General features: G+C 47.9%; 1 protein-coding gene across 10 annotated transcripts in view; it reads right to left on the reverse strand.

The window, feature by feature from the left end:
* The window catches only part of NINL (ninein like), a 174,583-nt gene that overhangs the window by 62,234 nt on the left and 87,912 nt on the right, over window positions 1-24,437 (reverse strand). For 6 of the 10 annotated variants that reach the window (XM_045053960.1, XM_045053958.1, XM_045053959.1 and 3 more), the window contains 9 exons: window positions 22,887-22,983; window positions 18,820-18,998; window positions 18,297-18,404; window positions 16,295-16,361; window positions 14,119-14,309; window positions 13,258-13,410; window positions 10,691-10,861; window positions 6,524-6,660; window positions 4,948-5,088 (listed from right to left, as the gene is read on the reverse strand). In XM_045053960.1, the coding sequence (XP_044909895.1) occupies window positions 4,948-5,088; window positions 6,524-6,660; window positions 10,691-10,861; window positions 13,258-13,410; window positions 14,119-14,309; window positions 16,295-16,361; window positions 18,297-18,404; window positions 18,820-18,998; window positions 22,887-22,983 (1,244 nt within the window). Of the gene's footprint in view, window positions 1-4,947; window positions 5,089-6,523; window positions 6,661-10,690; window positions 10,862-13,257; window positions 13,411-14,118; window positions 14,310-16,294; window positions 16,362-18,296; window positions 18,405-18,819; window positions 18,999-21,384; window positions 22,755-22,886; window positions 22,984-24,437 lie in introns of those variants that run through there. The other 4 variants (XM_045053963.1, XM_045053962.1, XM_023251527.2 and 1 more) reach the window with 4 other exon arrangements.

Here is a 24,437-nt window from a genome sequence, read left to right on the forward strand (position 1 = left end):
GCCTTACTCTTTTTAAAGAACCAGTTCTATCAGCAGAAAAAAGTGCCAAATCTTAGTTTTATCACTAAAACAACCACTTAGCAGGATCTCTCAAACCAAGTCTCTCTAGACTGAAGATGAGCAAAACTCGTACTTCAGCAGAGGGCTTGGCAACATTAATAATTAAGAAGAGAACACTGAGGGACGCCTGGGTGGCTCAGTCGGTTGAGCGTCCAACTTCGGCTCAGGTCAGGATCTTGCAGTTTGTGGGTTCGAGCCCCGCGTCGGGCTCTGTGCTGACAGCTCAGAGCCTGGAGCCTGTTTCAGGTTCTGTGTCTCCTTCTCTCTGCCCCTTCCCTGCTCATGCTCTGTCTCTCTCTGTCCCTCAAAAATGAATAACTGTTAAAAAAAATTTAAAAAAAAATAAGAAGAAGAGAACACTGGGGGCTTGTCCTCCAGCCCCTCTAGACAGTCTGGACTTTCGTTCTCATCCCAAAACTTTAAGGAAAGAAATGGAGGGAAAGGAAATGGAGGAAGGGCAGCTGTTACTTAGGGGAAAACAGTAAGATGAATCTAGCTAATGTAACACTCCACAAACTTTTGGGGTAGTTTTTAAAAAAATACTTATTTGACCATACCACTCCACTCTTTAAAAACTTGTGAAATATCCAGCAAAAGGAAAATGGATAAATAAGATATGGTAGACCCACATAACAGGATGCTCTGTGGCCATCACAAAAGCATATGTGATATAATACCATTTTGTAAATAATTAGGTACATGAGAAAAAAAAGCGAATGACATAAAAAATGTCAGGAATGGGGCACCTGGGTGGCTCAGTCGGTTAAGCGTCCGACTTCAGCTCAGGTCACGATCTCACAGTCCGTGAGTTTGAGCCCCGTGTCGGGCTCTGGGCTGATGGCTCAGAGCCTGGAGCCTGCTTCCAGTTCTGTGTCTCCCTCTCTCTCTGCCCCTCCCCCATTCATGCTCTGTCTCTCTCTGTCTCAAAAATAAATAAACGTTAAAAAAAAAATTAAAAAAAAATGTCAGGAGTGATAATCTCTGGGTGAAACTTCTGCTTTTATTTTTACTTTTACTTGCATTTTCTATAATGAATGTGTATCATTTATTACTTTTGCAGTTAAGAAAAACCAAATACAGCCATAAAAGCCTCTTCTAGAAATTCCTGATAACGCTCCAGTACTCATGGGGCAAAATGCAAACTCATGGGGCCTCCACATGTCCCTTCACCAGATTCTCAGACTGAGATAAGGTTTTTGAGTTTGTGATTCTCTGACCCCAGGAAGGACATCATAAAATTATTTCCATATGGTTGGGAGAGAATCAAGCCTAGCACACTGTGACTGAAGCAAATCAGTTTTCCGTTACTCAAACTGATCATCTCAAATCAATTTACATTTAGCTCTTGGACACAATTCTTGAAAAAGGAGTTTTCTCCCGTGAATAATATTAACCAAGGGCTGGGAGGTTGCAGTACAGGCTGTCAGCAGAGGAAGGTTGTGTGGGAGTCAGACTGCTCCAGAGTCTAGAGAGGTCCCTGTGGGCCCCTCTCACCCAGGGTCCCAGTGAGGCTTCAACTCAAGGTCTCAGTGGTGCCAGATCAGTCCCACTCCTGCTCAGGTGGGATCCCAAGTCTCCAAGTCAGTAGTGAGTCTAACAACACACTGTTAGAAGAGCCATGAGGAGGAAAGGGGAGGTACTGAGAAAGGAAAAAAGCTCTGTTGGCTTCTTCCAAGGTTCCTTCAGCTCCTAATTTGCAGTAATAGTCTCACTCTGTGGAAACCCATGCTGACCTCATATCCTATTTTGTGAAGTCAGGGAACTAAGGAGGCTATGATAGGTGAGGAAAATCATACATCTGTAGCTACAAGAACCAACACTCTGAACATTCTTTTTTTTTTTTAACGTTTATTTATTATTGAGAGACAGAGAGACACAGAGTGTGAGCAGGGGAGGGGGCAGAGAGAGGGGGAGACACAAAATACAAAGCAGGTTCCAGGCTCTGAGCTGTCAACACAGAGCCCGATGCGGGGCTTAAACTCACAAACTGTGAGATCATGACCTGAGCCAAAGTCGGTCACCCAACCAACTGAGCCACCCAGGCACCCACACTCTGAACATTCTAATTCCACCTGCAGGAACATGCTCAGCAAGAAGGGGTGAGCGGGGCGGCTTGCGGCTGGATGCCACAAGGGAATCAGCTGAACAGAGACAGTCAATTGCTGACAAGAGACAAACTGCAGTTATTTCCTAACTAAACGCTCCTTTGTGATAAACACCACCCATGCTCCACACTGAGATAAGGGAGGCTCAGCAAGGCCACAGTCAGCACATCCACACAGAAGTCAAGGTGTCCATTGCCAGTCTCCCCACCCTGGGCTCCTCGGCCTTACTGACACCTCCTTATAAAACCATGTTTATTTATTTTTCTCAGGTTTGATTGGAAGTATTTTTGAAAATTTGGTGAAAGGATCCTTAATGTTTGGGTTTCCTGAACATTCCCGTTATCTTGGGAGAGTCTTTTGTGCAGGAGTGTTGGAAGTAAGTATGCATGTGTGCACACTTGTACACATGCACGTGTACTCTCTCACACTCATGCCCCTTGACACCATCTCTTGCATACTCCTTCTCCACACCAGGCAGAAGTAGGTGTGGACATCCAATGGTGAGCAGACGAGGATCTCAGCCTGCTGCATTCAGCCTTCCCCAGCCACCCCCAGGAAGGAAAGGGCGATTCTAGAGTCCCATAGACTCAGATGTGTGGCTCTGCTCCATGCAGAGCCTGCTCCCCCACAGACTAGGAGTAACAGCCACAACTCTCCCTTGGATCCCTGAGTACAAGGGTCCTGTGGGAAGGTGAGCTGATGGGGCTCATGTGCTAACCTAGGTTGGCAATATGTGACTCCAGGTGACCCCAGCCTGGGAAGGTGATGAGCTCTCTACCCTGCAGTGCTCCTCCTGCATAATGGTCTGTTCTCACACTTCTAATACATGGCAGGCCAGGGCCTCATACTCTCTTATCTTGGGGACAGTACAGGACAAAGAGAGAGGAGACCTGGCTTCAAATTTTGGGCCACACTTGTTGCATGATTACAGGCAAGCTACTGCACTGCTGCAAGCCTCAGTTTCTTTAGCTGAAAAATGGGGCTAAAATGGCCCGTTTGGGGTAACTATGGCTGGTAACTCAGGTGACACTTGGCATACAACAGGAGCACCACAACAGTAACAGTAGTTTCACAGGCCAGAAGCTCCTTCCTGGAGGGCCGATCGGCTCCTCAACCCCGAGATCTCTGGCTGCACAGTGGAGGGACACTGTGTCTCCGGTGAAGATAAACTGGAATGGGCTCTTGGGCTTCAACCCCGCTGTTTAGTTGGACTGGCCCCGTGTGGTCATGAAAGCCCCCATCTGCTGTGGCCACCTAGCAGACCTGCAGAGCCCAGGAAAGCTGGCTGCACCCCAGGATACCTCCAATCCCTCCCAGTGTGAGCCACAAGGCCCTGGGGTAAGGGCTTTGTAACTGACTGTGATAGTCCCCAGGCATGACAGGAGCAAGCCTGTCTAGGGATGGTGCTCAGAAGCCTGCAGTAAGGCAGATGGGGGCAGGTAAATGTCCCTGTGAAGACTATTATGCTGCCCAGCCAGGGCCATGTAAAAGGGGCTTCATGTACATCACGTTACAAGACCCACACACACTGCCAATAGGGCTGGTGTAAGAAAAGTGTTACCTTCAAATGCTACAACCACACAAGACAGGAAGAGACAACATCCCAGAGGCACAGGAATGAGATGGCTTGTCACAAGCTCTCAGACATCTGCTTGCTGAAACCATACATGCCACGTGAGTTATTACTTCTCTTTCTCATACATTTCGCAGAGGCCCACTCTCCGCTAACCCATAGGCATGAGATGCGTCCAGTGGCTGCATGCACCAGGACCTGTTAAGAAAACACTGACCTGTGCCCTCCTGTGCAGAGGATGGTCTTTCACCATTCCCATTTCACAGATGAGGAACCTCAAGGACTCTGTCCACCCAGGATCACAGCAAGGGCTGTTGAGGGAGAATTGAGGAGGGGAGGCTGGCAGCCCTCCTGTGCCCCCACCACTAGCACTGCCAAAAGCTGAGTGTACCACACTGGTTTTTCCGCAGCACACAGCCTTTGCTATACTTGAGGAGACACCTTCAAGTGACAAAAGCTTTGAGAAAGTGAATAGCCAGCTAAGCTCTGCCAGGGATGCCTAGCATAGACTGTACACCAGAGTGGGGTGAAAATCTCCTCTTTGCCTGCTCCAGCCTGGGAGATCCTCAGGGGCTGGATTTCTTCACATTTTGGCTAATAAACCAGAGAGTGGGCTTTGTGTCCATAAAAAAAGATCAGAAATCCTTTCCTCTGATCTGTCCAGCCACCAGCGTGACTGATGGAGCAAACCGCTCACCAGGGATCTGTTTAACTCATCATAACTTACAATACCTGAAGTCACGTTTTGGGCTCTGGGCTTCTACCATATTAACCTCCTTTCAACAGGTTCTAAAACCATTCACCAGCCCTCTCTCAAAACATTCATCCATGTCACTACCCACAGGTACACACAGAAGACACACTTTGGGTGGGACAGACCCCATAAGTAAAGCGGAGGATAGGAATTTTCCCTGCAGCCCATAGGCACACATAGCTGGATGCCCCTGCACCATGACCTCATATCATAAAGAGCAAGGCTACTATTTTAAATGCACACCTCTTATTTCAAGGAAGGACATCCCCAGAGGTGCACCTTCTAGATTTCTCCTGGCTCAGGTGAGGAGGGCCTCAGCTCCACCATGTTCATGACCATGGCCTCAGCTAGTGGCAGACCCACATCCACCACCCACCCTTGGCCAGAGCCGGGGAATCATGGCCCAGCTGCTGAGAAGCCATGTCTCTGCACTTGGGTATGACTGCGAGACCTACTGGATCTTCTTCTCCGTGAGATGCTCTAGGGCAGAGTGACAGTCATCCATCTCTTGCACAAACTCCAGGTTCCTCTTCTCAGCTTTCTCCAGGTCCTGCCTCGCCTTGTCTCGCTCCCTTGCCATCTGCTCCACTTGTCCCCTGCCACACGAAGGAGACAGTGTCAGAGGGGGGATACCTGCTCTGGGCCCAACAAGCCCTGTGTCTCCATGAATGATAGAAAGGGCTGCCTTAACTGGGTGCTGCGTATGGGCAGTGCTGTGCTCTGACCTCACTGCTACTACTAACCATCTCCTAAAAGTGGTTTCCAGAATTATTATGCCTGTTTTGCAGATGCACATACTGAGAGAGAGGCTAAATGACTTGTCAAGGAAGGTTTCTGGAAGGTTTCTGAACCAAAGAAGTCTGAACGTAGAGCCTTATGTTGTGCGACACCTCCAGATAGCCCAGAACAGGTAATAATTTATCCATGTCTCCCTCTTGTCCCCTCTCCCAGGGATCCCCAACACCTAATCCAGGACTGGACACATGATGAAGAGAAGGCTGGCACCCATCACCCTGCCTGGTCACACCCTGTCACCTGCAGCCAGGTATCTGGATGAGTCACTTAGAGCAGAATGTGATCTGTGTGTGTAGCTCTCACTCTTTCCATTTACCCCAGTCCCCACATGAGGTTATGCACTAACCCTTGGCACTTGCTATTCTGGTGACTGTTTACCCCCCTGAAGGAACACAGAGCTTTTCTCCCTCCACCCTCCCAAGGCATAGTCTCTGGTCCTATTCTGAGAGTGCCTGAGGTCAGAAAGCTCATCTGTCAGCATCTAATTGAATGCAAAATCCTAAGGATGGAAATCATGATTTCTTCCCTGCAGCTTTGGAACATCAATAAACACAAAAACAATCTTTATGCCAATTTGCTGAGCATATGGATGGCCTGAATACTCAGCTAATTGAAACCTGAACCCAACTAAAATGGAATGCATTCTCAGGCCCCCTGTCATTGTGCACTGGGTGACCATGTTGAGGAACACTTCATTCTACTGTCCTGCCAGCTGCCCCAGCCCAGGACCCTCTGCCTGTTCTTGGAACACATCCCTGCCAACTGTAAGATTTCTGTCTCTGTACCCGAGAGCTCCAGTGTCAGCAGGATGAGTGTCAGGTTCAAATTCCCCCTTTGGAATATTGCTAAAAGGAACTAAGGGAGGACCTCAACATCAGTTTCTAAGCTTCTTACCAAGTGTGAAGGCAGACTGGTGACTCAGAAATTCTGTGGCCGTTAAAGCCCTAGCAGCAGCTACCACACAGGCCACTGGGTCCTCAGGCCCCTCTGAGACCACACAGGAGGATGCCACTCGAGGCACAGGTAGCCCTCTTCTGCACTCACAACTCAGCTCTTTCCCTGTCCCACCAAGAGTGCCCACTAAAGGACAGCCAGTGGGAAAGGTGGTGTCAAGTCCTTTGTCCCCTGGGACTGGCTTGGGGTAGACAAGGGCAGACTGCCCATTTCCCTCCAGGCAACGCAGACAGCTATACCTCCACAACCTCCCCAACCTCCCCAACCACACTGGGCTCTTACTGGCGGAAGCTCAGCTCCTGGCGGTAGCAGGCCAAGGCTGCCTGTTGAGTGGCACCACCGACCATCATGAGCTCATTCTCAAGGGCCCAGGTCAGCTCCAAAAGATTCACCTTCTCGTCCACACTGAAGCCAAGACTCTGGAAATAGCAAAGCCCATTGGGCGGGAAAGGATGTGTGACTTCTCCAAATACTTCCTGGCTTTCCTAAGAATAGGCCAGGCCCAGATCCACACTGTCCTGGTGGCAGCACCTGCCAACTCTTCTGTCTGTAAAGTCTCTGCCCTGCCCCCACCCATGTTACTCTGGTCTCCCCTCCCCCATAGTCCCTGTCAAAGCCAAGTTCTCCCCTCACCCCTCATCAGGGAGTATATGACCCAGGCTGGACAAAGACCTTCTTCCTGAAAAGGTAACTGACACAGAAGCAGAGGACATCATGGAGACTGATAAGAGGCCGGCAGAGAGGCCATTTTCTATGAAATAAGTTGCTGTATGAACCCTGCTAGCCTTGGGAGCTGTGTGAAGAGAACTGACCTGAGCCCAACACCACCAAGAAGCAAGCAGAGGATAGATGTAAAAGAGCCCTGACGACACCTCTGGGCACCTTCTCCCAAGTGCCTGCTCACGTGAGCCCGTAATATCCTCCCTCCTTAAGACATTTTGAATTGAGTTTTTATCATTTCAAACTAATAGAATCTCCATGAAGTATATGTATGGATGAGTAGTTTTGTTGGTAGGAAAGCAATCTAACAGAGAGATGAGCCATGGCCTAGTGAAGTGGAGCATTCTTCCCCTCAAGATTTTGAAAATAAGAGAATAAAACCGTTTACATTAAATGTATTGTACCACAATAATAATAATAATAAACCATACCCATATACCCCTCTGCTCAACTGACAACAACTAACACTTGCTACATTTGCTTTTTTAGTGTTGAGTATTCTTGACCCCTGCTCCTTCTATGATGTCAAAAAATTACAGTTACACCCACATCTAGAGGCAGGCACCATGTCAGGGACTGGAGAGAAGGGGCCACAGCATTCTCAGTCACACAAGGAAATGAGGCATGCTCCCTTTTTTAACCTATAAAATGGAGACCAGGCTTTCCACTGCTCCCCCACTTCCCAGAGCACTTCTGAAGAGAAGTGACATCAGGGTAAAGCATATGGAATAACTGGGAAGCTCAAGCTGTTATTCCACAAGTAAAGACGTCCCAGCCATCATGTCACCAGACAGAGGGCACAGACATGATAGGTCACAGCAGCAGCTTCCTGACCAAGAAGAAAGGAGTCATCATAAACCACATGGCAAGGGTGTGAGCCAGCCTCCAAGACAGCCCCGTATCTCTCACCTCCTGGCACCCATACCCAGGTATTCCCCTCTCACACACAACAGGGTCAAACTGTGTCACACACAGGACACTGAGGAAGTGACAGTGTATGACTTCCAAGGTTGGGGCTTGGAAGACACATAGCCTCCTCCTCACTCTCTCTTAGATGGCACTCCCAGGAAGTCAATGCCTAGTTGTGAGGAAGCTCAAGCAGCCCTAGGAAGGGGCCATGTGCAAGGAATGGAGGCCTCCTGCTACAGCAAGTATCAATCTGCCAACTTGGGAGTGGCGGTCCAGCCCCAGTCAGTCATTCACAAGACTGAGTACTGGCTGACATCTGATCAACCTCAGGGGAGACCCTGAGCTAGAGCCACCTACTACATAGCTCCCAAACTCCGGACCCACAAAAACTGCTCAAGACAAGAAGAGTCATTGTGTTTCAAGGTGTAATTTAGTGGTAATTTGTTGAGGAAGGACAAATAACCATTCCCAGGCCTCCTCCTAGAGCACTCTCAAGGGCTTGGACAAGAAGCTCCCTGAAATGGCCAGGGGTTTTGAGAAGCTGGGTATGTGATGCCAGCACATCCACACTAAGGGTTCACCTAGCTGATGCTTCCTTCTCAAGAGAAAGGCCTTTCTTTTTTCAGGCATGGTGTGCTTAGTTGTCTTGGTAGGACCAGCAGCCTGTGGTCTTCACCACCAGCATCACAGGTAAGCAGTTTCTGAGAGCATCGCAGGCAGGAAGGGCCCAACCTGACATACCAGGATACCAGAAGGCCTGCCCCACTCACTGCTGCTCCCGCCCTGGCTATGTGGGCTCAGGCAGCGACCTCATCTGTCACGTGAGACAGAAACAACTACACTGAGTGAAGAGTAAACAATGTCACAAACTTCACAGGTCCTTGTTTGGTGCCAAGTGCTGAGAGTTCAGTAAACACCTCTGCCCTTCAACAAAATGGAAGCAAATCCTCAATGCAACTAGTAAATTACAAATTGCTAAGGAAATGGAAATATTCTCTGACAGCAGGAAAGCAATAAAAAGGGTAAGTTATGAAGTGTCAGAGGCAAATTTGAGACTCACCATGCTCTAAAGGCAGCCAGCCCACCTCCAAATGACAGGGAATCAGGAATACAGTTTCAGGGAGAATCTCAAAACCGTGAATCTCTTTGCTCTTTGCCCTCCCAGGGAGCCAATCTAGTAACTAGGGCTCAGCCTCCAGCTCTCCCAAGGGCCAGGTGCCCAGTTCTGGCCTTACTGTCCAGGCTCTGCCCAGGCTGCTAGGTGGCCACACTCAGCAATGCCTAGGCCCAAAAGGGCCTCGCCCAAAGTGTCAGGAGGACTATCTTAAACGTTGTCATTGGGCTCCTCTGTGAACTGTTAGTTTGTGCTAATAAGGACATTTTCAGAGGCAATATAAAAAAGCCTACCAAGAGTTAAAATGTGTAACTTCAGATATCTAGCCTACCAAGAAATACCAGCATAGGAACAGGAGGATATATAATCTAAACAAGATTTGGAACAGAAAAAAAATCTACATGTCCAATGATAGGAAAAAGGTAACAAATTAACAAGATATACAGTATACCAATTTTGCAAAAAAAAATTTTAAAGCTGGAATATCCAAATATATATTTCTTTTCTGTGCTGGGGAAAAGCTCTGCAAAAACTCCCACTGAGCCGTGAGGTGTTGCTACTCCTACAGAATGGGAGCAAAAGGGGGCAGGCTTTATTACTTTATGATTTTGTGTACAGTTGACACTTAAACAAAATTTTTTTTAATGTTTATTTTTGAGAGAGACAGAGTGTGAGCAGGCGGGGGTCAGAAAGACAGGGAGACACAGAATCTGAAGCAGGCTCCAGGCTCTGAGCTGTCAGCACAGAGCCCGATGTGGGGCTCAAACTCACGAACTATGAGATCATGACCTGAGCCAAAGTCGGACGCTTAACCAACTGAGCCACCCAGGCTCCCCCAGTTGACATTTTTTTTTTTTTTTTTACAACACAAAGTGAAATTTGGAAATGAAGATCAGCAGTCCAGCTTACACACACACTTTTCCCCAGTATTCTTCTCTTACCCTTGTCCAGCCCCTGTGCACAACTGGCTTGACTGCCCCAGAGCAAGCTCCCTTCAAACCCCAGGGGTCTGGCCCTGTGTCCCTGGGGGAGGTTGGACTGGCCCCCAGAAGAGGCCTGACCCCATCTGAAGACAGTCTTGTGGGCCAACCCCCCGAAGAGCATGCAGGAACTCGGGAGGAGGCAGTAGGGCAGTGTACCTCCACACCCAACACGGTGGAGGAGGGGGTCCGGGCAAGCAAGGGCCATGAGGGGAGAAGAGCTTGGCCAGCCAGGCAGCAGCTCTGGGCAGAATTTGGGTTCACTATGGAGCTCATCTTCCACAAAATGGAAACACTCAGACTACTGGGACAGTGACATCCAGTAAGATGTCTCTACCACAAGGTAGGAAATTTTCTCCCCTCATCTGGGATGGACCGCCATTGTCCAGGTAAGCAAAACATCTACAAGGCTAACAATGTACTGAGGGAAATGTCTAAGATACCGAAACCTACCTTCAAGTGGATTTGTTTCAGATTTGTTTTCTCTGCTTATTTATTATTTCTTAAAGTTAAAATTTCTTATATTTTAATGGCAAAAAAAATAAAGAGGAAAATGATTCTAACAGGCCTTCCCTACATGGGGTTCCCCCAGAGAGTGCAGGCCCTGTGTGTCTGTGGGATTCTCTGTCCAGCCTCCTCTGAGAGCAAAGGGCCCTGAGGTCCCCTGCTGGCCCCATGCTGCCTGCATGCTCCCTCCAGGGCAGCTGTGAGTGACCAGTTCCAGACCTGCAAGATTTCTCTGCTGTTCCGAATCCCCTCCTGGGCCCACAGGGTGATGAGCTGCTCAGGAAAGGCAAAGCCGGTGCCATCATCAATACTGCACAAGAGGCGCAGGCCTGAGCACACGGATACCAGGGATGATGTTGTGGCAGTCTGGCAGCTGCCCTCCTCCAGGACCTGTGTGTAGAGAAAGTGGAAGTGCCTCTTGTTTATTTTTAGTATTTTCCAACTTCAGTAGCCTGTGCTCAACCTTTCACTGTCTCATTGAGGTCTGTCAAGAACAGCTCACATAGTGACCATTAGCTCTGTCTCCCAGACTAGTAAACAAAGGCACGGCACCATCTCACAGTGTGCCCAAGACTGCACGGCTCTGCAGGTGGCAAAGTGGGGATTTGAACCCAGAGATCCGGACACCCAGCCTATTGCCTTCTCTAAGACCCTGGTGCCTGCTTTCCTACTGTCTACCTGAGGCTTGGTCCAAGGAACACATTCCAACACCCGTGTGGCCTCACATGTCAGCAAGAGCTTCTTAGTGGGAGGCATGAAGGGGTTTTAACCTCTCTCTCCCAAATTAGTACTGGTGTGCACCCGGCCTCAAAAAGCTAGAGAAGGCACATGCCAATGCTCAGAAATCCAGCCTGTGGAAAGAAACCCAAGACAGGCTTAAAAGAAGAGGCCCAAACAAAGTCACCCATCTGCGCAGGCCTCAGAAACACATCTCATAGCTGACAGAATTGGAGAGTTTTAAGAGGAAGGGGAAAAAAAATCTCTTGCCCAGAAAGCTGACCTGTTAGGCTTAAGGGCTATGAGAATCCATCAAGCAAGACTGCTTTCTGCCCCAGGCTGGCATTCTCTTCAGAACCAGCATTTGCTATCTGGGGCTATAAGAATGAGGAAAAACAGTCCCTTCCTTCTGGCCACTGGGGCTTCCACCACCTCCCCCCCCCCCGCCCCCGCCCGCAGGGAACACTTCCCTTGTTGGCCTCCTCTCAACTCCCCTCAAAGGAGTCTCTGATATTCCCAAACATTCCAGGCTTTTCTCATTGCCTAAAACACTTCCCCCCACAATGCTCCATGGCTGGGCACTTTCCAGGGCTCTGCTGACACCCCCTCCCAGCCCAGCACCTCCCTCCTGGCACTCACTACCTCAGCAGGTACTCACAGGCCCATATGCTCTCATCTGTTCTCAGCCATATCCCTATCTCTTCATAAACACTTAGGAACTGGGTGCTTACTAAAGCTGTGCTAGGTACAGCCCTACAAAGTAGGCATGTGACTCCATTTACAAAAGGGGAGAGGACAGACAGCTCAAGAATGGTCAGAAACATGCCATGGCCACAGTGGAGAAGCTCAGATAGCCAAATGCACCTGGACCACCCTTGTCTCCCTCCCACCTGCTTCCTTTGTGAGGACTGTGAACTTGGGGACAGGCACGTCATGGTGTAGCAGGAGGGGGGCGGGTGCTGGGCCACATACTTGAGGGCCCAGCACCACCATGCCACGCAAGAGTCCACACACACAGGATGCAACACCCTCCACCTGCAGCTGTGTTAGCTCAGGGCACTTCCTGGGTAGTCAGGTGTTCCTTGGGCACCTGCATCTGACTAGAGGTGGGTCCTGCCTGGTTTCATTCCTGCGCCCCATGGCTCAGAGTTCTGTCCAGCTGTGCTTCCTCATTGGGACGCAGGAACAAGGGCAGCTCCACCACAGAGGAGGCACCCTCCCTCCACTGGCTCCAAGCATGACTTGGTGGGACTTCATGGCCTCTGACCTTACATGGCCTGACACTTTCCTTTAACACTCCTAGTTTCTTCTCTCTCCATTCTCATCAGGTTTAGATTCAGAAATGGGACTCTCAGATTACACCTAGTGCAGCAGAAAACAACATTACTCATCTTGTACCGCCACCTACAAACTACAGGATCAGCCACATCAGCAGAGAAGCATTGGCAAGACTCCCCCAGAGAACCTTGCCCTGTGGTGGAAGAGGGAGGTTCTCCTCTCCTGGGATGGAGAAAAACCAAATGCTAAGCCAACGGTCAGTAAATGAGATCACAATTTAAATAACTGCCTAAAATCTGCTCTTCTCCATCTGCAGAGACCTGGTATTTGAATGAGAGATAAAATTCAGGAACACAACACAGGGAGAGTACAAGGAAAGGAGTACCTGGAGAGCTACTCTTAGGGAAGGTACAGAATGCTCTCACTGCACCACAATGGGGAGGAGAGAAGAAGCTCTTCTAATGGAAGGTACACTGGGATAGGCTTCTTGAGGAGAAAATCGAGGAACTGCCATGTAATCCTCATAAAACCCCTATGAGGTAGGCACCATTTTACAGATGAAGAGCCTGAAGCTCAGAGAAGGCAAGTAACTCATTCAGGGATATACAGTTAGGGAGGGGCAATGCCAGATCAGCAGAAGACCTGTGTGATTCTAGAATCTAAATCACATGGCCTCCGACTCACACACATATGTGTACATACTCCCACCAACTCCCAGGTCTGTGAAGATGATGAAGGCCAGAGTGACAGCAGTTGCTGCTGTGGTTCAAAGCTTAATCATCCCATTTTACCTGGTGATGAGACCAGGACATGCTCGGTTTGATGGCAGTGGAAGACTCTGGAAGTGAAGTGGGCCCGTGATTGAATAGGCCAAGCTGGAATTCCTCAAGACTCACTCTGCCGTCTCCATCTTGATCCAGTTTGTTAAACAGGTCCTCCAGTTCCTAGACAAAAGCCGCCACACCTGTGCTGAGGCCCCACCCACAAGCAGCTGCATGCCAGTCACCACCACCCAGGCCTTCCCTGGGCAGTCTGCTTGTCCTTACCAAACTCACCTGGGACACACCTGATGTCCCCCGACTCTGTCTTGTGACATCTACATACCTGGTCAGTTTCCACCCTGCTGTGAAGGGGTGCCACCTGCACTTCCTAATTCCATAAATACCCACTCAGAGTAACTTGCTGGATGGCAGGAAGAAGACATACATATGGAGGGGGTCCTGGGCCCCCAGCAATTCAGAGAACAGCAAGGACAGCAGGACTAAGGGGAACTTTAGTAAGGAGGCACTTCCCCATCACATCACCACTGCCCACCCCCCTCCCCTTGGCCCCTGCAAGGGAGTGCAGCCTGCCTCAGAGGGCATAACATCTGGGTTGGGCGGTAGAACTAGGCAATGCAGGAGGGGGAAAGGGCACTCCAGGCAGAGAAGGGTCATAAGTGAAGGTGCTCAGAAGCTGGTGAGGCAGGCCATACATGACATGTGTGGGCGCAGACCTCAGCAGGAGCACTGGGAGTTACCAGAGGACTTTAGACCACAAAGTAGTACAACCACATCAGTGTCTGGAGGGTGAAGGGACTCTCCAGATGCAACAGCAACCTGACCACCACAAAGAACCTGTCCTTGAGTGTGGTCTGCCTCAGACCCTCTCACCTCCTTCTCCAGTGCCTGGAGCCCGATGCTTTGGCAGACCACAGCCAGCTCCTGCTCGCTGAGGTGGCCGTTACTGCCAACACCTAGCTTTTCCCAGATGCCACGAACCCGGCTCTCAGGGGTGTCCAAGGAGAGGCTGCAGGGCTTCTGGAGGCATCTGAAGACCTCAGAACCCCAAGCTGGCAGCTGGCCTAAAGCAGGAAGAGTGACAGGTAAACCTGATGTCCAGGTAGAAGCACTTAGGGGAAATATACCAATGCTGGCAACTGACTCTGAAATCAGATGGATGGGCAGGTGGACACACTTGAGTAGTGAAGCATCAAAGGTGGAATCTAGGTGATGAGTACATGGCTGTTCACAATACGATTCTTTCATCTTCATTCTGTGTTTCCAAATTTTCATAATAAAATGTAGGTGGGGGTGGGAGGAACCTCTGGTCCATGTGGGGAAAGCTTTTTCTCAAAGGAACCTCCTAAAGTCAGACCACTGGAAGCATATAAAAGAGGGCTGCATTATTTGTATTTACAAAAAAACAAAACAAAATAAAACAAACCCCCCCCCCTAGTTTTTAAAAAATAAATTTCAGAAACTACTGTTTCTGAGCTTTGCCAGAGAAACAACTTGTGGAATGGACAGACGTTGGGGGTGCCCGTGAGAAGCCATCATGGATGAGCCATGCTTCAAGCCAGACATTCCCTCTACAGTCAGTCCACGCCACCCAGCCTGACACAGAGAGGCAGCTCAGACTCCACATGACTGAAGTTCCCCATCAGCAGCTTGGGTAATGGGCTACTTTGACATTAATTACTTTGATAGCCCAACTAAGAACAAGAAAGTCACTTTTCCTGAGGAAAGCCAGGCCTGTGTGCTCATGAACAACACTGTGTTGGGTTGAGGAAAATGCCTTAAAAAAATTTTTAATGTTTATTTTTGAGGGAGGGGAGGGGAAAAGAGACAGGGAGACACAGAATCTTGAAGCAGGCTCCAGGATCTGAGCTGTCAGCACAGAGCCCTACGCAGGGCTTGAACTCACAAACTGAGAGATCATGACCTGAGCCGAAGTCAGGTGTTTAACCGACTGAGCCACTCACGCACCCTGGAAAATGCCTTTTTTGAGATCTCTTCCAGCATAAAGTGTCTGAAATTTCTAAGTAAAAGCATAAAAGCACCTCTGATACTAGGGTTTATTTCTCAGGAATGGCAAAGGAGATAAATAAATCCTTTATGGTTTGATGTGAGTTTCATGCACACTGTCAATTCTAACCCAGTGAAAAGGTTTCTGTTCGAGGCTAGGAAGAACCCAACCTGCTCTGCAGGCAGAGAGACCCAAAATTGCACTGTGCACAACCTTCCTTTCCTGCCCTAGATTTAGAATTGAAACCAAGATGGTTAAGATGTGATCACTTGGCTGCTCTTCCTTATCTATGTGCTTTGTCCAACAGCTGAGGTGGGCGCTCAGGTCAGTTCCCCTGACATCCACTAAGTTAAACACTGAACAATGGCTCTCGTCCTTGAGGATCACAATCTAGATCATGCTCAGTTCCAACTGCTGATTTTTTACTACAGCAGAAATTCAAAAGGTCAACTGTGGTCTCCCTCTCCAAGTAAAGTTTCTGCACTTTCTCCTCTGTGTGGGAGGTATGTTTAAAGCATCCCCAGACGCACATGTGGGCACACTGCTATCTTATGTACCCCTGCTTTTGCCTTCCAGTTGCCCCTGCAAGGCTCCTGAGGGCCAGGACCACATCTGCTATTTTATCTGGAGCACAAACACAGAGCCACTGGAGGTTGCCAAGACTGCTTGCACACAGCCAGGAAGACGATGTGCCCAGGTCTGGCACATTAAGAAGGGAGTGCAAGAGGCCTGGGACCTCAGGCCATGCCTGCCACCTGGGGTCATGCTGGTCCTCACAGATTGCGAGATGTGGCCCAACCATACTGCTCCCTTGGCCAGGGGCCTCTGTCCAAGGATCTGACCTCATGGGATGCTGAGCACCAAGAGACTACCTCCTGGCTGGGACCACTTCTGGAGAAGGGGCCCACCAGATACAGCACCCAGTCTGCATGCTTCCCAGGAAATTACACATGGCTGGCTCACCGACCAACAAGCCAGCTCCTTGAACTTCAAAGCACTGATCAAAGATAGGGAGAACCAACCATGAGTCTGTGGCTTTACCTTGTGCTTCAAACAACTCATTCTGAGGTTCTTTAGCACTTTCAGCTTCTTCATCTGACTTGAGACTCTGTAAAAAAACGAAAAGAAGGATATATTTTGGAGCTAGGTAGGGACTGAGGAAGAGGACAAACAGCTGGTGAGATGCAGCTCCTCGGGCAAAACCCCCCACCTACAGATGGCCTTTGCACCAAGCCGTGAGGCACGGGCACAGAACAGCTCCTTCTCACAGACCAAGCACTACAATGTAGACACAGAGACACACGAGGCTCCTCAACGTAAACCAAGTCATCAGTAGTTAACACTAAAAACATAATCAAGGGGTGCCTGGGTGGCGCAGTCGGTTAAGCGTCCGACTTCAGCCAGGTCACGATCTCGCGGTCCGTGAGTTCGAGCCCCGCGTCGGGCTCTGGGCTGATGGCTCAGAGCCTGGAGCCTGTTTCCGATTCTGTGTCTCCCTCTCTCTCTGCCCCTCCCTCGTTCATGCTCTGTCTCTCTCTGTCCCAAAAAAATAAACGTTGAAAAAAAAAATAAAAATAAAAACATAATCAAGCACTTGTACCCAATCAGGAATGAAAAATGCTCCCCAAACCAACACCTCCTTGTGGTGCTGGCTTCGGACACCAGCACTGGAAAGGAATGGCCAGGGAGTATGGTCAACCTTCCACTGCATGACATTATCTTGCTCAAGCTTGATGGTCTTCACTTCTCTGTACCCTGTCCCTTATCATCCAGATCAGTTCAGCAAACAGTTGGAGGGAGAGTAGTTCTCCCTGTCCCTCCAGGAGCTCCAGGGACAGCATGATACATAGCAAGCACTGACTCCTCAGTGCCCTTTGCAAGCTGTACCCTGAAGGGGGCAGGCCATCAAGAAACACTTGACTGTGGGGCGCCTGGGTGGCTCAGTTGGTTAAGTGTCCAACTTTGGCTCAGGTCATGATCTCACAGTTCATGAGTTTGAGCCCCGCATCGGGCTCTGTGCTGACAGCTCAGAGCCTGGAGCCTGCTTCAGATTCTGTCTCCCTCTCTCTCTGCCCCACCCCCGCTCATGCTTTGTCTGTCTTAAAAAAAAAAAAAAATTAAAGAAACACTTGACTCAGGTAAAAACCTCATGTTTTTGTGGCCAAGTTGGCTGACTACAAAGTCAAAGTCTGCTTCTGACAGGTGCTATGCATCCCACATCTGATTCTGGAAGGAATGCCAAGTTGGTCAAGACTCAGCACTCCTCAGAGCCAGCACTGAAGTGAGAGTGGAATCTGGGAGCAGGTGTATGTCCCATTTTTCTAATGCATTCAGCCCAACTGACAACCCTAAAAACAGCATTCCTCCATGTTCTAGTTCCAGGGATCAAAGATGGTTTTAAAAAGCAGAACAGCATAATGGACATAGAGCAGACTCCTTAGACCTCTATCCCTGCAGACCAAAGTTAAAAACGATAAAAAAGTGAATGCCTGGGATTTGTTGGTATTACCCAGGCATAGCATGTCCCTGAGCAAAGAAACTCTAGGATTTAAACAGATATGCTTGCCTCAACAAATGCTGAACATGTAATCAAATTAATGTGAAGGTCTTATTGAAGATAAGTCCCCATAAAGCCCCACCTGACAAAATGGACATCACAGAGAGTAGGAACCAGGAACCTTCTGGAATTCTTGAAAATAAGTCTAAGGACTCCACAGTTAACTTGAAAGTTATGGATCTGCCCCATGGATATTTCCTGACATGAAGGCTGTAAGGCTCCAGCAGACCATCTTCTGCAATATCTCGGCAGCAGTGAACAATTTAGGGACATGGGGGGATAGAATCAACCCTCAGAGCCCTGGGAGGTCTCAGCACATGTTTGCCAAATTGTAAGTGGTATATTCTTGGTATATTCCAAGTGCTCAAGGCAGGTGGGACCATGGGCCTATTGGTACTTCCAAGTTCCTAACCTTACAAGGGCACCAGAAATGCATCTTTCTTTCTTTTCTCACTCTTATGAAACCATAAAAAACAGCCTTCTCACAGTGGTGGGAGGAAAGTTGGTGGTGATAAGCAGGTGAAAAGCAGGTGATTTCAGCACAAATTCTCCACTGCCCCAATGTCTGAAGAAGTACACTCTGGCCAGAATTCCCTGCAGACAAACCCAGAGATACTTTAACAATTCTTTTTTTTTTTTTTTTAAGTTTATTTATTTATTTTGAGAGAGAGACAGAGAGAATGAGGGGGGGAAGGGCAGAGAGAGAGAGAGACAAGGAGAGAACCTCAAGCAAACTCCACACCTAGCATGCAGCCCAACATGGGGCTAGATCTCATGAACCATGAGATCATGACCTGAGCCAAAATCAAGAGTCAGTCACTTAACCAATTAGGTCACCCAGGCACCCCAGACTTTAGAATGAAATGTCATTCCCCAAACTGCACCCTTGTTTCTGGCAACTTGAGATGCCCAGAAATGCCCACCTGCCCCTCACATCCTCTTATAGTCATGTCACAATGACTAAATGAGATGGTGGCCTAGGGTGGGGAAAGGAGGAACTCGGACCCACCTCCACACTTTCCAGAGATGCAGAGCGGCGGAGCTGGCCTCTCCCAGTGGCCCTCGCCTGCTGTTCTGGTAAACATTTGGCTCCTGTTGCAGAGCCACATGGCTCAGGCTCAGGGCAGCTCCAGCGACCATACCATTTAGAGCCACTCACATACTTTGGCGGGACAGCACGTGAGGAAGCTGGAAAGAAAATATGACGTTTGGTGGAGGGGGTGGGGGGGGGGGACAGGGAGCGGATGGTCTGTACACACTGCAGAACACATTTCAAGATACAGAGTGTAGCTCTCACAGTAGCACACAGAAAATGTCTGGAAGAACACAGACAGCAGTTAACAGTGGTCAATCTATTCCTCAGGCAGGGAACTGAGAAACCCAGGCTAGGAGATGGGGACTTTCTACTCTAAACTCTACGTGCTATTTAAAGTTTTCTGAGCATACTACTTTTATGTAGTAAAAGACTACTACTAATACAAAAAGACTTTTTGTTTACATAATAAGAGACTAATACTAATAGCTTTTTATACAAAGAAAAAAAACCCTCCAATATTCCAGCAACATACTGTTCTAGAGACCAGAAGGTCACTTCCTACCCTGCTTACTTCAGGACCCCATCTGGACAGGACTGTCAGGGAGCTGTGGGCATGGACCTCACATACAGCTAAGGGAGGCTCAAACTCTGCTGGTCTGAAGTCTGGGGCAAAGGCAGGCATGAGTTTTAGTCTGGGATTCATGAGAATCTCTTAAACCCTAATAACCCTTTGCATTTCCTTCTTCCCTCCTTACCTGTTCACATTTGTACACAATGTGACCTCTCAGGCAGAGAAGAAATGATACTGACTCTGTGAGGAATTTGGGTGAGTAAGAACAGACTTGGAGAGGGTATCATGGGCAGCAGCCAGGACACGACATAGGTTCAGAGGGAAGCAGCCAGCATGGGCCAGTTGGAAAGAAAAGCATAGATCCAATGAAGTAATTCCAGGCCAGGAAAACAGAATTTCACTGAAAGGTGTCATGCTTCTTTAAGTCAAGTACTACATCATTCCTTTCTTCCATCCCCCCTGACCTTGACCCCTGACTCCTGACCTTGAGACCACATCAGAGGAAGGGGCTGGGTCCAGCCTGGCCAACTGAAAGTACAGTGATGCCAGTGACAGACAGACACTGGGGATGAGGGAGGAGTTTTAGGGAGGAAGATGCCAAGTTCCATGTGGGATGTGCAGACTATGAAGTGACAGCATGACATTTAAGACAGCTGACAATATGCAGGGTGACTATAGCATGTCTCACCTCACTGGGACACTTGAAGGTAATCATAAATTATACCAATCAGCCTGGGACAACAGGCATGTGATGTACTGAAGAGGAGGGCAAAGTTTACAAGCCAGCAGAGAGAAAAAAAGAGGGAGCAACCCAGCAGTGTTCAGAAGGGGCAAACTACAAATATGGAGAAAGGCTCCCACCAGAGAGCTGCCAAAAGGGTAAGTGAAAGTCAGTGAATTCGGGCTCTTGCATATGAGCATCGTTTCTGGTTACAGAGAGGCTGTGGGCTGGCTGATGTGGGTGGGAGAAGAATCCTCCTTCCACCTTGAGGGGGTATAAGAAGAAGGAAAGTCGCATCAGGCAGGAAATGGGAAGCTGGGGCACAGTTGGGAAACCAAGTGCTGAAAAATCAGAGGGGCTCTGATGTCCCCTTGATCTGCCATGAAGGGAAGGAGTCTCAGGCCACACATATGACCATTTAATTGAGGACAGCTTTGAGATCTGAAAGAAAAGAAAAAGGCAAAGAAAACAAAAGAATTGAAAGAAGAGGGGGGGGAAAACCACAAGTCCTAGAATACTTTCTTAACTCTTTGGAGAAACTGAGTGCATGCCAGAGATCTAGTTTTAAGTTTAGAAGCTCCACACATTCTCTAGCATGGGAGGAGCATATATAGTGTCAGGGACCCTGGGCATCGCCCTTCCATTCCTATCCACGATCACATGCCACATTCCCAAATCTTGTGTTAGTAAAGGCCTGTGGCATTCTTCACCTCTTTCAGAAGAACAGTGTCAGACAAAGTGACCAGCGAATGCCCCAGGGGTCATGCAGGGTTCTCTACACTATACCCAGGTGCCGTGTAGCCTTTAGCAGCCAGCTGAAGGAGCGGGTTCTGGCTACACTGTGTATACAAGGGCCCAGTGCTTACAACAGGAAAACCGGAACTCAAATCTTGGCCACAGTTCCAAGATCTATGTGGGATCTTGGACAAATCCCTTCACACATCAGCCCTCAGTTCCTCATCTGAATAATGGGTATGATAATGCCACAGGATTCTGTGAGCCTGGCACACTGAAGACAACTGATGTGAGGTATCATCCTTTCCACTCCCCATTCCCCTGCCCCAAGCTCTCCCACTATTATCCCTGTTATCTGGTCATGCACCTGCTCTAGACCAAGGGTCCACTGTGGAAGGAGCCTGCTGCGGACCAGAAGGAAAAGAGCTCCCTCCTCGATCTCATCAATACCATACCTCCAACCTCAAACACATTGCCCCATGCCCTATTTCACTCACTGCCCAATACTCACCACAGGTAGCCAAGATGGGTCTGAAGCACATCAAGTGGCTGTCATTCACAGCCTGAAGTCCAATGGAACAGGCACTGAGAATGTCCATCATCATCTTCTGACCCTCAACCCACAACCTACATGCCCCTGAGTGGACCTCTTTCCAAACCCTCCCTCCACCTCCTGACCATTACCAAAGCCAGGGGGCATTCCTCCTCAGGATGTCCCTTCCATTTGGAAATTCTATCTTTGTCCCTCCAGCCCCATTCCCATGACAGGCATGTCAGCACAGCACAACACTACTGCCTGACATAAGATACATCTGCAAATGACTGCTGGTCATGTAATGGCTCCCACCCCGGTCAGATCTTCCCAAGGCTGGTGGCATCCTATCTGTTCTGCCAACCTCAGGGGTCTAGATATACCTTATGTCTGCACTGAGCTTTCAAATCTTGAAACTTCAACTGCTCCACAGTTGAAGATATAAAGTTCTGCTTTATCTTGTCAACACTTCATGCTGTAAGGACAGCACACAGTATTATTTGACACCTGTGATACTGTGATTTATAATAAATATATATTTGGTCTTCACCCCATCCCTGGCAACCAAACCTGAGTTTATGTTAATGAGGTGACTCCTAGAATGCCCTTCAGAATGGGGGCTGGTTGCCTGGACACCCAACCATGTGATTAGAGGGTTAGAACTTTCAGCCCCACACCTGACCCCCAGGGAAGTGGGAGGGGCTGGAGGTTGCATTCAGTCATAAATAGCCAGTGGTTTGATCAATCATGCCTATGTAATGAAGCCTGCATAAAAACTCAACAGGATGGGGTTCAGAGAGCTTTTGGAATGAACACACAGAGATTGGGGTAGAGTGGTGTGTGGTGAGAGGGCATGAGCTCTCCATCCTTTCGCCACACCTTGCCCTGTGCCCCTCCCTCTTCCATCTGGCTGTTCCCAACTTCTATCCTTTTATAATAAAGTAGTGATTTAGTAAGTAAACTGTTGCTCTGATTTCTATGAGCTGCTCTTGCAAATGAATTGAACCCAAGGAAGGGGCTGTGGGAATCTCTGACTTACAACCAATCAGAAAGAGAGGCAACAAGCTGGACTTGTGACTGGCATCTGAAGTGGGGGCCATCTTGTAGGACTAAGGCTATCTCCAGGGAGGTAATATCAGGGTTGAGTTGCAATGTAGGACACTTAGATGGTGCTGGGGAATTGCCTGGTGTGGGACAAACTACCACACATTTGGTGACCAGAAGTGCCAGAAGTATTCAGAGGTGCTATGTGTAAAGGAAAGCAATAGAGCTTTTCCCTTCCAACACTATGGACAAATAAGGAAACAAAAGAAGAAAAAAATCCAATGTCTCATCCCAGTCCACACAGCTTGGCAGTCAGACAGTGGAGTTAGGATTTAATTCTCAGACCTACCAATATCCTTCAGTCTGAATACCACACTCCTGAAGGTAACAGATAAATAATGAAAAAAACTTAAGGTGAGTAGAGAAAGTCCTCTTACTAGATTCCAAGGAACTACTGTCTTCATCCGAGGGGCCAGCACCAGCATTTGATGACAACACTGCCACAAAACCTTCCTTAAATTCCTCAAAGTTAACCTGGTAAATGTAAGAAAACAGAGGTCAGTGTTACTTTCAACAGATCACATATGTAATACCTTAGCCTTTTGTTTATATTCTCACATGGAACATTTTGCTGCCTTTAGCACTGAGAGCATTCATTTCATTTTTTCTAATATTCACTTAAGATTTTTAAAAATTTTATTTTGAGACCGTGTGTGCACACCAATGGAGGAGGGGTAGAGAGAAAGAATCCCAAGTGGGCTCTGTGCTGATGTGGGGCTTCAACAATCACAAACTGTGAGATCATGACCTCAGGCCAAGTCAAGACTCGAACACTTAACCAACTGAGCTACTCACACACCTCAATATTTTTTTTAAGTAGACTCCACACCCAGCACAGAACCCAATTTGGGGCTTGAATTCACAATCCTGAGATCAAGACCCTAGCCAAGATCAAGAGTCAGATGCTTAACTGACTGAGCCACTCAGGCACCCCTAAGAATTTTTTGAAATAGAAGAATAAGGAAAGCAAGCCAAAAACTGATCACCAACAAAACCCAATTACAAATTTTAATAAGTACATCAAACAACATAATTAGAAAATTGAACCAAAAAGGGGTATCTGATGACCATAAAACATTAATATACATAAAGAAAATATTCAAGCTATCACCACCCCATCAAGAAATGGAATATTGCCAGCATCCCAGAGGGGTCTCCACCATGGCTCCTTTTGATTAAATCACCCCCCCCCCCCCCCGCCACTCTGACTTTTATAGTAATAACATCTTTGCTTTTATACATTTGTATGCATCCCTGAGCAATATGGCTTAGTTTTGCTTCCTTTCAAATTTGATCTAAATGGAATTATATGCATATATTCTTTTATCCCCTGCTTCTTAAAACTCAATATTACTTCTGTAATACTCGTTCAAGCTGCCATGCATAATTCTTTTTTGCTGCTATATAGCATTCCATTGTTTAACTGTGTATTTACTAACTATTCTCCTGCTGATGGATATTCCCATTGTTTCCAGTGTCTGATTATTTACAAAAAAAACCAAAACTGCTTTAAACATTATTGCACATTTGTCCTTAGGAGTTTCTCTAGTGTATATGCCAAATAATGGGATTGTGGGGTCATAGAATATGCATTTGAATCTTCTTGGTGAACTGAATCTTTTATCACTATAAAATGCTAACCCTCTTTAGTTCGGAAATGTTATTTACCATAAAGACTAGCTTTCTTCTGATTAGTATTTACATGCTATGCCTTTCCATCAAATTTTAATAATATTAGTTTTTTATATCCTTATATTTCTGATGTTTGTGAAAGCTTTATCTTTTAACTACTTAGTCTATTTACATTTAACATAATTACTGATATAGTTGGATTTAAATCTACTATTCTACAGTGTGCTTTCAATCTGCTTCTGCTTGTGTTTTCTCCCTTGTTTCCTCTCTTTGGATTTACTGACCTTTTTTTTTAG

Source organism: Felis catus, chromosome A3 (assembly GCF_018350175.1).
Source record: "Felis catus isolate Fca126 chromosome A3, F.catus_Fca126_mat1.0, whole genome shotgun sequence".
Lineage (NCBI taxonomy): Eukaryota > Metazoa > Chordata > Mammalia > Carnivora > Felidae > Felis > Felis catus.